Raw genomic sequence first — 15395 nt, forward strand, 5'->3', positions numbered from 1 at the left:
TGAACAATTTCATATTAGCTAAAAAAGCTAAAGATTTTGGAATATGAGACTACAGAATATATATTCAGTCTCTCAAAACATGCATATAGTATAAGAAACTGCAACTAGAAAATATTGCCACTTGTTCCTCTAACCAGCACTAAATAATTATCTAAAAATGTTGGAATGCTCAACAGCAACTAATATGCAAGATGAGAGCAAAGATCCTACTACTCAGTGGAGCATCTTATGCTTATGCAGGCTAATGCATTTGCACTTTGGAAGAATGTGAGAGAATGCAGAGGTAGCAGAGGGCAGAATAATCTCCTTAGAGGTCTCATCCATCTCTCTAATAGCTAGAAATCGGATCAAAACCTGAATTTCTTCATAAGTTTTGTTGATAACTAACATGACTGGACACTTGTAATAACCATATAAGCCTTGGTCTCTTTTTCCACTGGTATTTACTTTAAATTTCTTAGTTATATACTCAGATTTATGACACAGGTGAAAGGGTTGCTTTTCTTCCTTTTTAATTTAATCTGAAATAACTTGGTTCCTGTGCTAGGAGTTTGGGAACTTCCTCATTTTTATCCACTTTTTAATGCTATTCATTATCTGGCCTTCTCATATTCCTGAACACTAACTTATCACTAATGCAAAAAATGGCTTTTGATTAGCCTTTCTTTCACAATGCTCTTTCAGTTCCTGGATTTTTACTGACACTTATCCTTTGGACTTTTTACATCTGCAGTACTGAATAAGAGGGATCAAAAAAATCTCATATGGTAAATCAAACAATACAGTTCAGATCATTCACTTAACAGCCCCGTCACAAATTCCTGATTTTTTTTTAAATTTTATGTAAGTAAGAATAATTTAAAGATTTATTACAACCTGAAATCATAGATTTACAATTTTCTTTACAGACTCTCTCACCCTCTCTTTGGTCATTTTATGTAAATTGTCAATATTTCTAAGTGTTAAATTCATTTTTTCCTCTTTTTCTTACCAATTGTAAGTGTTTTGCCAGAATTTTAAAACATGAAACAGAATCAATTTCCTTTAATCTCAGAAACCAAGAGAACCAACAGGAAGTCCTATATTCTGGAAGACCATACCATCTAGCTCAATGTGAAGTTTAGAAGCTTCTACATTTTTCAGGCATGGAACCAAATTCAAATGTGCAGAACCCAGAGCTTCTCATCTCCTGAAAACCCTTACCATCTTAGAGAATCCCCAGAAGATGGCATGAAAGCTCACCTCCAGCTTCTCCACACCAAATTCAGCTAGGTAAGAACCAGTCAGCAGAAAAGCAGGTAGTTGGTTTTGGTTTGGAAGGCTGGTTTTGTTTGTCTGTTTTAATTTACCTGTATTCTGGGTTTGTCTGTTTTAATTTACCTGTATTCTGGCAGAAACATTCCAGCAAATTCTAGTTTGCTGACCAAATGCTCGTCAGCTGGAAAACTTCCAAACACAGCAGCTGCATGGTATGCTCTCTTCACAGCAGTGAGGATGCAGCTTAAATGTGGAGCAGGAAAAGCATAAACAGGCCCCTTTAAACTAATAAACCAATTAAAAAATTCCTGCTTAATCCTGCTACCTTTGAAAGGTAGAACTGAGAGCCAGGTGAACTTCATGAGAGTCTGGCTCCACTGCTGTCAAAGCTTTGTACTAAAACACTCACCTCTGGTCTCAGAACAGCCTTCTTGCAGGCCTGGCACACAGGGCCACTCCGGGAAAAACTCAGGGGAAGACGACGGGTTCGATTCTGGCAAGTTGGCTCCTCACATATTAACCAACCCTGCAGAAAGGGAGAACATGGAAGAAAATAACTTTTTACCATAATTTCAAGTTATAACCTCTTTTTATTCCACCTAAACAACAAATCACATTAAAGGAAGAAAAAAACTTTAACATCCTCTGTGAATCTGATACTATAATACGTATAAAGAGATGAAGGTCTGTATCAGGAACAGTGTGACTAAGAGGTCCAGGGAGGTGATTTTTCCCCTGTACTCAGCACTGGTGAGGACACATCTTGAGTACTGTGTCCAATTCTGGGCCCCTCAGTTCAGGAAGGATATTGATGTGCTGGAGCAGGTCCAGAGAAGAGCAACAAGGCTGGTGAAGGGACTTGAGCACAAGTCCTGTGAGGAGAGGCTGAGGGAGCTGGGGTTGTACATCTCAGAGAAGAGGAGGCTCAGGGGAGACCTCATCACTCTCTACAACTCCCTGAAAGGAGGTTGGAGCCAGGTGGGGGTTGGTCTCTTCTCCCAGGCAGCTATCGGTAAGGCAAGAGGGCATGGTCTTAAGCTCTGCCAGGGGAGGTTTAGGTTGGATATTAGGAAGAATTTCTTTACAGAGAGGGTAATCAGGCATTGGAATGGGCTGCCAGGGAAGTGCTCGATTCTCTGGCCCTGGAGGTTTTTAAGCTGAGACTGGATGTGGCACTTAGTGCCATGGTCTGGTAACCACAGCGGGAGCGGATCAAGAGTTGGACTTGATGATCTCAGAGGTCCCTTCCAATCCAGCTGATTCTATGATTCTATGATTCTATGATTCTATGATTCTATGGTCCTTGTTTAAACAAGGCAGAGAACAAAGCTGAAGTCTTCTTGTTTCAAAATCCCACATTATGATCACTGCAGTCATCCTTTCTTTGAAATATACCAAAACCTCTTCTCTTCTCCAGATGAGGCATTAAAATAACAGGATTATTTTATCCAACTATGTAGACCAATCAGCAGGACATCTCATAGACCTTTAATAAATTAAATGTTTAAGTAAAGTGCCATTTTCTTGCTTACACTTTAGAGGAGGAAAAACAATTTTAACTTTTCTGTTTTCTGATGCCAGCCAGAAGCTTTCCCTTCTTCTTTGTTTTCAAATATTTTTTTTATTTTTTTTTTACAAAGCTTTCGGGACTTCAATGTAAACTAACATTTTCCTGAGTTAAAATGGAATAAAATCTGAGCCAGTTTGCTCTATCTAAGCTCAGGGAGACAATACAAAAGGCTTTTCTTAAGAGTATGAAACAAAGAATGATTCTGGGACTGGTAAGGATGCAATTTTTGTGCCAGGTTTGACCATAGGCTAAAAACAACACTACACCTCATCTCTAAGAACCACCTATATAAGATACAAAGGAATAGCATAAGAGAAAACACACAGTTAAACTCTTCCAAAGATTTTCCCAACTTTTGGAAATGGCTCAAGGACCACCTGAATCATTGTCTCTGTATTCAGTGGCAACTGGGTGCATTATTACTCCCACCCCAATGAACTTCAAGTGCTTTTTCAACCAATTGAAACTTAGCATCTGCAATATACTACAGAACAACTACACCCTATATGAAAAAGTATCTTACTTTTCTTGAACACACACACTCTTTCTCTTTTAATGCCTTCTAGTCCTTGTATCAGGAGAGACTAGGAAAAATCATTCTGCATTCACTTTTTCCATGCCACTCATGATTTTACAGACCTCCATCACATCACCTGCAATCAAACTCTTTTCCAAACCACAGTCCTAATTTACTCAGTTGTTCCTTTCATGGAAATCACTCCAAATCTTTGTTGCCCTTCTCTGAATCTCTTCCAAGTCTTTTTTGAAATGAGGGGACTGGGGGGAAAATAGAGGACAAATGGGGAGGGAGATGAAACCGGTATTGTACACAGTATTTAGGATGCTAGATGAACATGAATTTATACAGAAACAAAATGGTATTTACCATCTTGCTCTCTGTTCTTTTCTTTCCTCAAGTTCTGTTTGCCTAGAGCACTACTGAGCATTTGAGCAGTCATTTCCAGAAAGGTATTTATCATTATCCAAGAATTGTAATTTTATTCTTCCCTTGTAAGTCAATACACACTCTATATACAAAATTAGGATTGGTTTTTCAGCATCTGCCTTACTTCACATTACTTGGCAGAAGATTTCATCTTCCAGTGTTAACTGACAAGTCCAGTCAGTATCACAAAGTCTATCTGCAACTCTTCTCAAGCAGTTCCTGCTTTTACCACCCCCGAGCAGCTCAGCCCTGCAAACTCTGCATTTCAGATCATCAGCTGCTCATGTCTGTGCAGGGAATAGTGACTGCTTATTTTTGCCCGTTTCCAAAATTTTTGTAGCTCCTGTGAAGAAGTTAAACCTAACTGTACCAGAATTCCTGGTACTTTCATGGAAATACTAGGAATCAGACAACAACTCAAAAAGTTGCTTGATTCCATTCTCACTGGCTCTTCAACAAGCTGTTCCAACTGTATGTTCTGGCGATGACTTATACCTAATTTCCACTTAAATTTCAACTTAAAAATATCTTCCATAATAATTTCAAAAGTTCTCCAAGGCTATTTCAGGCTTTTTGTTTGTTTATGTATCTTTTTAAGATGAAAGTTCAAATCCTTTACTTCATTTATGGCAGAGACCTCTCTTCTTTCACCATTTTTCCAGCCATATCACAATTTCAATACTATCCCACTTGGTGTAAAGTCCACCAAAACACTTCCTGCTGCCCTTGCACAGCAGAGTTTTTATGTCTATGTTGCCAGACCAAAAAAACTGTGTGTGGAACTTCATGCCAACAGCAATGCAAATTGCTTCCTAAAATGTGTGCTCAAGTCCATAATGCAGGAATTGAAAGAGTCTATTAAGATAAGCAGGTAGATTCATTTCACCCAACTTTGATATCTAAAAGCCTGATAACCAGTTTAAGCTGGTCACCCTATGATTTGTTTATAGTAAATGGAGGAAGAAAAATCATCTCCAAAAACCAATTCACCTAACAGATTTTGGGATGAGGCAAATCCTCCCTAATCTAGATGCTCTTAATAAAATAAGGGGGGTTGGAAACAGTGTAATTAGTGATCTGATCACTAAGTTTGAGTTTTATTGTTTTGTAGATTAGCAATGTAAATAACTACATATTTAATACTGCACAATGAGAAAATTTCAAGAATTCAAAAACCTGTGAATTTAATTTGGTCTCTTGCACAACTGCTGCCCCAGCAGTCCTAGTACTGCCTTCCTTGTCATATACAATTTATTTATGACAAATACTTCAGAACTAACATTATAAAGATAAGACACTGCTCAATAAGACTGAGCTACTTCATCAGCACATGCTTCATTGTGAAAAATCCTAACTTAGGACACGACCTAACACAGACACCTGACCTGTGTCTTCTGAAGTCAGCAGGCACAAATGAGCCTCAAGTGAAAAAGACAGTCCTTGGTTTTGGTTTTGCAAATGAGGCTCACATTTATTTTTAAAAGAGGACGGTGTTTATCTGTTGCCTCACATTTTTTAAATAACTCAGTTTTGACAGACTTGGAATAACCTTCTACAGAAAAAAAAGCTACTCAAGAATAGCAATGAGATCTTCGGGCACTCACTTATGTGAGTACCAAGAATATCATTAGAGCCACAGTGAGGGAGAACAAAAAAATTTATGGAAAGGATAATGAATTGTCACAGATCTTCCACTAAGTTAATTTTTAGAGACAAAAGCTATGCTCTGTATAGAAAGTTGTTTATGTCACATTTGCTTATTATGTGGCATCTCTACCTATGAAACATCTGTCAGCAGTCTGACACAAGCAGGGCCTTCAAATACACAGCCAGGCAGGGGGAGATGCAGAGGGTGTCCTCACCCATTCCAAACCCCTCCTGTTAAAGAGTGTAATTGTTTCAGCTGTAACTATGAAAAGATTCTGTGTGCAGGAAGAGAACACTCATGACTCAAAACGTATTAAATGACTACATTTGAACTTTGAAACAATTTATTATACTAGAAAAACAAAGCATAGAAACTGCCAGATAGCAAGATACTTAGGGAATGCAAGTGCAACTGAAAAAACAAAGCCTGGAATGGGAGCACCATCCCAGCTTCAGCTGAACAGAATACTCAAAAATAGACAAGCATCAAAATAATGCACAATAAAAGTAAATGTGTTTTCTGCCACCTTTTGGCATTTTTAGCTAACAATTAAGAAACAAAGGACTACACCACTCACAAGGTACTGCTTCCACTGTCTTACAATGGAATGCACAGATGGTCCCCCTAAACTACCACTGACTAATGATATTTGAAGTGAGTTTCTTTATGCAGTTGTACCAGTCTAATGCAGTCACTGTTAAAGAAAGCACTGGGAGCTTTGCTGGTCACAAAATACAGGTGCTTAAAGTAAAAAAACAGTAGGATAAAAATAACCATTCAGAATCAACAGCTTACTATTATACTTGTTTTCAGCTACTAAGAAATAATGATAAAAACAAGTTTCACTGAATAGTACATATTGCAATAAAATATATTTAAAAAATGAAGATTTAAAAGTATTGCCTACAATAAAAAGCCCAAACACATTGCATAGATACTAAATGTTCCTTCAATTCATATAGAAAACAATTAATATCATTTGTATAGACTTCCTACCAGTTATAATTAACATTAAAGAGGCCTTTTCTTCTTTGTCACCTCTCTATTCAGACCTTATTTGTTTTTGTTTGTACTTACTATCTGTTAATCTCTCTTAACATATGACAACAATAACTGTTGCTATTATGCATGGAAACTAAACATGTAGATAACTGTGTGAAGGGAGCTATTTTTGAAAAAAAAAGCAGTATCAGAAACATGTAGGTCTTTATGCCTCTTGTTTTGCTTTGATAATTAAGCCATAGCCTTGATTTGTTTTAAACAAAAAACTTTTCCATGGCCATGCATGTTGCAATCAAATTCAATACATGCATTATGTTCTGATTCAATCTGTTCAAGTGCATTATTGTTAACTCTTATTTGATCCATGTCTGTCATCTTCACTGACCAAACAAAACCAATCCTTCATTTCCCAGCAGCTATCACTGAGTCTGTAAATTAATTTGCAATAGATCAAACAAAATCATAATAGGAAATCTTCAGCTTTGTTCTACTTGGTATCTGCAACACTGTGGGAAATGAAATACAAGTTGATAGAGAGTGGAAAAAAAAAAGCAACTAGCGTTTCCAAACATTCTGCCTACAAATGCTTAGTTCATTTTAAAATATAAAAAGTATGCAAAAAAAACCCTGAAACAAATGCAAAATATAAAAGAAAATCCCTCAAAAGTATTACGTCCATGAACTGTAGCTAAAGGGGAGAAATTTGCAAGTCAAAAGTAATTTTGTTTCTCTTTAAGTCTGTTCTTGAGAATTAGCCTCTTCCATTCTAATGATCAACAAGCATTAGAAATATTACCCCAACATACAGAGGCAAGTGGTTTCAGAACAGCCTGTCAAACAGAAGTTGCAGGAGTCAACAACATACATTCATTTAGCCTTATCTTAATAGTTTTTACAAACTACATTTCACAATGTAGCTTGGCTGCCTGCTACAGCAGAAAACTGGATGTGCTTCTCTAGGACACTTCAGTTCTGCATCTGTCCCTGCCTTTGGACAGTCTGGATGCTAAGGCACTACAACGCTTTGGAAGTTCATATGAAATGAAAAAACGTGGTAGTAAAAAGCACAAAGCACTGAAAATTATTCACAAGTCACTATCAGTTACTTTGGAGTTGAATTTAATTGTAATTTGTGCTTGCTTCTCTACAATCTTTCTCCTCATTGAAGACAATTTTAACATGGGCTTTAGATAATGGGATCTTACTGGATGATGTCCAATCTCCAGATGGCTGGGAGACCTGACCTTGAGCATATTACATTCAAAATCCATGGCTTCAGCATTGCAGAGCTGAAATTATCACCTTAAATCACCAAACACACCAGAAGGGAAATGTAGGAACCCAACCTGAACGTACTGTCCAAGTCAACCAGCATAAGCTTGCTGTTCATGTCACTGATCAGCAAACCAGTTTTTGCAAGGCTGAATGTGAGAGACAATGCAATGAAAACTTTCTGATCAGGACATCGTTGTGAGTCACTAATCAGGCCACTTTAATTTCACACTGACCTCCTTTTTTATACTACTCCTACAAAAGCATATTATTTTCACTCATTTCAAGACCAGAAGCTTCAAAACCCATTTTCCTGCCAATGTCCATTATTATGGATAGCATTTCCTAACAGGACAAATCTGGTTGAAGTGTCTTTAAACCCTCTGGAAGGATGAGGTTCCAATAATATTGCATTACTGGGTACACTATCAAACATATAAATACCCCCATGTAACGTTAAAAGATAGATGATTTTATGAAATAAAATCAGGCAGTTCATCATGGCAACAGAGGACTTGACTCAGTGGCCTGAAAGTTATCAGTTCCAACCACAATAATTGTTCCACATCACAGGTGTGTTCTCCCTTTCTGTGTCTTCTGTAAATAGCTGAGTGTTTGGGGTAACAGATAGACAAACTTTCCTTAGTGGTAGACAGCCTCTCAGGAATTACAGCCAAACCCTCTGTTTGCACATTCTCTGGCAAGTGTTTTGACTACTAGTAGTAGCTACATCTTTAAACATGAAAGGTAGTATGAATATTGACTTAAAGATGAGCTATTGCTGTAAAGTTAGGAAAGTTTCTCTGTTGTGTACCAGAAACCAAATTACTTTCAAGTAATTTCAATTCCTAATCTGCTTTTTTGCCCGTTTAGAACAAAGAAATACTCTAGTAATAACATTGATACAATCCAATGCATTTGCACCATCCTAGTGAGATAGCAGCAACAATTACTATCTGAATGACAGTGTGAGAACTAGTGTCACACACTGGAATTTTCAGACAACGCAGACTTGGGTGACACCTGCCTGCCACTGCTACAATGCCAAGAAGAAATCCCCTCAGGTCAGGGATGCTATCATAAATAGTGAAACGAGACTTCACCAGAAAACTTTACCTACTTAGCCATGTGAATCATAGAATCACTAAGGTCGGAAAAAACCTCTACGATCATGGAGTCCAATTGCTAAACAAGTGCCCCAAGTGCCACATCCACACACCTTTTGAACACTTCAGGGAGGGTGATTCCACCACTACAGTGAAGTTTGGCGTATTTTAGGTTCTTGAGGCAACATCCCACTTTTTTCATGGGCAAATGTACCTGATAAAAACCTCAGAAGACCACTCTTACAAAGAAACAGGTTCTACCGCTGCTAGACATAGGAGAGGCATAGACTCATTAAATTTTTGAAAGGGTTTTTCAAGATAGAGGACTTGATGAGTCTGGTATTGGCATAAACAGAAACACACTATTCTCTTCTGAAGGAAAAGTAACTCTTTGCAGTGTCCTGGTGCCTGTCTGCTTTGTGTACTTTCTGTGGCTGCTTCCAGCCAGCTGCTTTATCCTGAATGTCCTTCCAGAGCAAGTACAAAGGCACATCAATAGTTGCTTGATTGATCTTACAGATGGAGTAATTTATTGGTGAGACTACCAGAGCAGACTCACTGTAGAACACTTTGATCAGGAGGACTCCACACACGTGACACCTTAAGACATTTGACTTTGTCAAGTCTATGCATCTCCTGAGAGCCTGTGCAGAGACAGCCATTCCTTTGGAACTTGTAGCTACCAATACAAACAACCTGGAGACAAGATTATCTCAATTTATAAAAGACTAGGTCCACATATGAAAGGACCACCTTTCATATGTTTAAAAACCTACCTCTTGGTCATCCCCCTCTTTGGGCACGGGAAAGAAAAGAATAAGTAAATTCTTCATCAAGGTGAAATTCTAAGATAATTTTGTCAGAAAGAAATTTGAGGGAAACAAAGAAGAATATGCTGTCACAGAAGAGTGTCATATATGGAAAATGAACTGTCAGGCTTCCCTTCCTTCCTCACCCCCTAACAAAATGATCACCATCAGAAGGAGCCTTTGTAAGGAGCATCTTATCTGTTCTGGCATTTTTCCTATCAATGATAATCTTCTTGACAAGGAATAAACAGGCACACTCTGTTGACAAGAATCATGCAAACCAAACAGAACAACTGGAGTAATGGAATTAGAAGCAATCGGTGACGCAGAATTCTGGGCCAGCAACTTTTTCAGGATCCTGCAAGGCTTGATATTCCACAAACCAGATACCAACCACTAATAAAAACATGTATCTGTGAGACCATGAGAAGGATCTCATTTTATCTTTCAAGGAAATCCAGGGGACTTGTAAAGCCTCTTCAATTAGTAAGTTCGAACATATTTACATCTCAAAGCAGTATATGAACAGACATTGTTACTGAAGTACTAGTCACTCCAGCCTTCTTTTCCACTTCACCAAAATTTTAAAAAGAAATTTCCGGAGAAGCTCTCTCTACTTATTTAATATGTTACCATAAGGAGATCCAATTGCACTCAGTCAGAAGCCCTAATGCTAGGTTCAATAGATCCCTTCTAGAGAAGAGGTTATGTCTGAACTCCATCCCAGAATTTTAAAATGTAAAAGAATTTCACAGTGTGTGCAAGTTCTCTTGAACCATCAGGCATAACTGAAACTTTTAAGTCAAAAACATCTTAAAACTAAGTTAAAATATTTATACTCCAATTTCAGTACGTAAGACAAAGATGACCTTTGAGAATGTTTTGTTTCAAGGTTTTATACTGCTGTCCTAACTAACATTTAATCATCTCCAAATAACAGATTCCTTTGATATTTTCCCAGACTCTTCAAATAGATTGTTTTACAAAAAAATTGGGTCAAGAGTCTACTATTGATGCTGGCTGACTAGAGCTCTTGTTTTTTTATTTTAAGTGGGATAGGTACCATGTTAAACATGCTTTCAAGCTTCTTATTCTCAAAGATATTGCAGCAAATGCTTAGAATAGTGAAGCACCTTCGGTTTGTTTAGATTTCTTTATAAATTTACCCTACAGCTTAAATCCCTTACCCAGACAATGCTTACTTTATGTTCTCTGGTATTTTGTTGAGTGTTGTATACATTTTGGTAATGTAAATTTTTTTAGTAACTATTATAGTAACAACAACTGAAATTAGTTCCTGAAATTAATACAAAAAGCTAACTATAATGCATTAAGAGATCTGATCATAGATCCAGTGTCGTATATGACTTTTCAGATGACAAGAGAAAGACCTGTTTTATCAACTCAACTCTTGGTCACTGACTTTGTATTAATTTTTCTTTTTCTATACAATAAATATCATATGTAGCTCCTCATCCAGAAAAAAATAGGTTACATTTCCCTCTATGAGTATTTTTAGAGTCTAATGCTACCTGATCATCCAATTTAGGGCAAATGTAAATAGTGACCACAGCATTTCACACTCCATTTCATGCTGCCTCACTTTAATGGAAGATGAAGATGCAATTTCAATTTCTTTTCTAAGCATTTCCTTATTTTCAGAGCTTCTTGAGTTTTGGCCTGTATAACTGATCAGAGTTTAGCTGTGGGATGGAGTGGATAACAAAACTCTTACAAAGAAAGGAAATTCCTTTCCTGGATGGTTCACTCTACTCCTCTTGAATTCAGCATTATCCAAGCTGATGAACAGATAGACAAGATCTTCTAGGAAAAATACAAAACTTAAATGAAAGATGAAACAGTGAGATATGCTTTTAAAAGTGTATTACTTGAAAGCAGTACAGATACTGGAGATGGTTGGTTATATATCCAGTGTTATTATCACAGGAAGCACACTAAATGTTATCAAATTGAAGCATCTCAGCTAGTAACTTCCTACTGGAAGGCAAATGATCACTTCACCACCCAATGCTGGTAAAAGAGAAGGACACACTCTCCAAAACACTTAAACCTCCTGCTCTCAGAAACATTCATATCTGTTGTCTCAGTTCTGCACTGGAAAACTGCCAGCCCAAAATGACCCAAAGGCACCTGGAGTCAATGGAATCACACCATTGAAGGACCAGATTATGCAGGTCCAAACAACCAGACAAACTGCAACTGAAGGCAATGACTTGCTACCTTAAAGCAAGCATGAAGGAGGGCACAAATACTACCTGAGTTTCTTAGAACACCTTTTATCTTGAAAAAGCTGATGATATGGTAACAGTAAAAGCACTGATGTAGATTCCAGGTGGCCAGCTCACTTAAGAGAAGGGAAGCTGCCAATTGTGTGGTCTAAAACACCCCAAGTTTGTATTGGATATCACAGAAAACGGACATTAACTTGAGAGGATTTAGGCTACAACAAAATTATGTCCCACAGCATACTTCTTAGGAGTCCTTTCAGTACTTGCATGCCCTCACAGTCCTATCAGCAATGCACTGCTGTTGTCATGCAAAGTCAGCCACAGAATATCATCTGCCTATTTACAGGCTACTGAAAATGATACAGAGTTTCAGGAATGGTATTTTGTAATTTTGAATACTCCAAAATAACAGAACTTGAATTGCATTCTAATCCAGATCTGAGGGGGGGGGGTGGTAGAATGGAGGAAACCATGAAAGACCAAAAGAAAATTTCATATCAATTTTACCATTAAAAGTCTCGGAAGTGTGTGTATGTAACCAAAGCAGCAGATAACCATTGAGAAATGCACCCTTACCCAACCCCTCAAGAACTCAAACGCTCAAGCTAACGTAAAAGATGTTTTAAACAAACTTACCAAACAAGACAGAAGTGAAAAATATCTTGTAGGTCAATGTCAGAGTTTTACATGCTATTAGAAATTGATTTTCTTTTAAAAAAGACACCTTTAAATGTACAGTCACGTCTTTCATATAAGTTATTTGAAACTTATTGATCTCATTTGTGCAAAGACCAGGCTCTGTCATCAGCCTGCTGAAAGAATAATAGAGCACTCCAAACCCTTATGACAGATTTGATGCAAACAGTGGCCCTCATTTAAACACATGTAATAGCACCACAAGTGGACAAATTCCAACTTTAACAGTTGAACATTATAAACTAAATTAGCCAGTATGTTCTGCTTTACTTCACATCAAATCCAATACCCTGGTCTTCTTATCTTCAGTAAATAAGGTTCTAGGCACCAAAACACATGCCCCTAAAGATTAAAAAGTAGAGCATAAGTGTTCACAGGCTGACATACTGCTCACAAAGAGAAGCAGCTATTACCAATAATTTTATTTCACTTAAGACAATCTGAAAACAGCTAAATTGAATTTTGAGCAAGCAACTGAGAGAAGAAATACTTAAAATGACTTCATATGGAAAAGTACGAGAAAAGGATCAGTGAAGGATGTCTTATGTATTTCTGTATTGAGAGCTAAAACCTCTAGAAGGATATTTAAGTCCACTTTGCCAAAATACTCTCCCTATTCATACAACTCAAAGCAAGCCCTACTCTTAGGGTACAATAGGTCATAACTAAGTACAGTACCTTGCCTCAGAAAAAATTTTGCTTTGTCTGTCAACTGTCAGCAAAGCATAAAGAGCTCATACAGCCCATCCACAATTGCTTGTTAAAGAATCTAGCAGCATACAAATAGTAAGAACTCAAAGATTTCTTAAAAACCATGCCTCTACTTTGGTTACAAAGCTAAAAACACTCTCCTCCCCCCACTTCTTCCACAAATCTGTTTTCTTCCTTCTCCACTCAAACATTTGTACAGTCCTTCAATTTTTCCTGTCTCAGACTTGTCATGGCGAACTTCCTGCAAGACATCAGATATAAAATTAGAACAAACAGAGGTTTTGCTCATGTACATGGCAGTAACAGTAAGGTTTGTCAGCTCCAGTGTACATCTCAAGTTGGTAAAGAGACAAAAAGACTGTTTGTGTGAAACACCTTTGCAATATGGTTCTGAACATCTCTAAATACTGAAGGAGTTAATACAGTTCTGAAAACTTTAAAAACTATAAAGCACATACATGGGTAGGCAAGTTTAGAGGAGCTCAAAAGAGTGAAAGGTAATGGCAGAGAAAGTGGTCTCAACAGTCTGGTCACCTTAAACTAGAGAAGTTTAAAGCATCACTAAGCAGTGTTTGTTCATTTAAGTTTAATTATTTTCTCCTTGAGAATGGCACTAATGAAACTGAATATCTTTCATGGTTTCGAAGAGCAGTCTGAATGGTCTGTAAACAGGACTGGGGGCAGAGGAGAGAACTGGCTGAGCCAGGGGGTTGCTAGGTGATGCAGAATGTAAACCCACAAACTTGTTCAGGTTTACTTTGCTTTCATGCTGCTCTCACACAAGCTCTCCAAAGTTTTAAGAATTAATTTCCAGGTAGCTATTTAAAAACAAAAAGTAGAAATAATTAAAAAAGGAAAAACCCTTAATCCTCTTCACCTCTTCCCTCGCTCCCCCTGCCACTCCCAAGAATAAAAAAGGAAAGACGAAAAGAAATTCACAGCATTAAAGTGCAGAAGACCATTCCCTCTATATATTTGTATGTAATTGTTGAGGACTAGCGATTATGAAGAACTTTTAATCTTTTCAGACTGATTTTTGCTTTCGTAAATGTAAATAAAAATGAATTCTGGAACAGTGGGCCTTTAAAAAACTCAAATTGAAAATACAGCCTTATTTACTAACATTTCCACTGCAGATTACAAAAGCAAACTTTTCAGTATAGCCATGTGTTTCTACCTCCATCCTTTTCAGAGCTGTGGTTATTTTTTTTTTTTCCCCCTAAAGTATCTGATCAGAGATTGTCCGGTAAGAGCACTTTATTAGATCATCAGTCAGAGGGTTTTACAAGCACCAAGAGCTATGGGCTCAAATGCAGCACATCAGTTTTAATAGCCGAAGGTCTAATAGTAAACTGCAGATACTGCTGAGAACTTTCCATGCACTGAACTCTTGAAAAGCACCATCTCTCAAGCTTAAATGCAGCTGCCTCTTTCAATGCCGCAAATGGGTAAATTTGACAAAAAAGCCACCATTAAGACTACATGAAAGGCTCAAGACAACATCCTTTCAATGCTTTGTACTTCAGTAATCAGATGTACTTACTCACCCCCTCCCCCAAACCCGATCAAGAACTATTTCTGAATGGTAGGAAATAATTCCACTTTGTACATCTTTTAGTTAATCAAGACTTTCTATTCAGCAATTTGACCTTTTGTTCAAAACAGGATTATCAGTTTTTTCGCCAGTTACCAAGGGCGACTCGCATGGTGAACATAATTGCAATAATTTGCAAAACACCATGGCAACCCACATTACAACTAGGTAAATACTGGTCTTTTGTGCTACATTGTTATTTTCAGAGATGCTGAAGTCAAAGAACGAATGACAAATGAACACAAAATTTATATTTGCTTTGTCTCAAAAGAGAAGAAAATTGATAACAAGAATTGGGGGGAAACCGACTACAGCTGTAATTTCTAACTTGATTAATTAGGATGGTAACAGTCCTTAACAGTATATTCAACAAACAGCCCTGACTTAGTCTCTCCACCCACCTCTCTCTTTCTACACTACTACCACTAACCCCCCACCCCAGACAAATTTTTTCAGCTAGGAGAACAAACAACTCCATTTGCTCTTTTCTTCAACTTAATGGAATCCTTAATTACAGAATATTGTTCTCCTGCTC

The 15395-nt window shown here is 37.5% G+C and overlaps 1 protein-coding gene across 2 annotated transcripts in view; it reads right to left on the reverse strand.

Annotated features, from left to right (window-relative positions):
- Positions 1-15395, reverse strand: part of POLA1 (DNA polymerase alpha 1, catalytic subunit) — a 195831-nt gene that overhangs the window by 65012 nt on the left and 115424 nt on the right. For both annotated transcript variants that reach the window (XM_018084261.2, XM_018084260.2), the window contains exon 34: positions 1667-1783. In XM_018084261.2, the coding sequence (XP_017939750.1) occupies positions 1667-1783 (117 nt within the window). The remainder of the gene's footprint in view (positions 1-1666; positions 1784-15395) is intronic.

Source organism: Manacus vitellinus, unplaced genomic scaffold, assembly GCF_001715985.3.
Source record: "Manacus vitellinus isolate BGI_N305 unplaced genomic scaffold, ASM171598v3 scaffold_7_pilon, whole genome shotgun sequence".
NCBI lineage: Eukaryota > Metazoa > Chordata > Aves > Passeriformes > Pipridae > Manacus > Manacus vitellinus.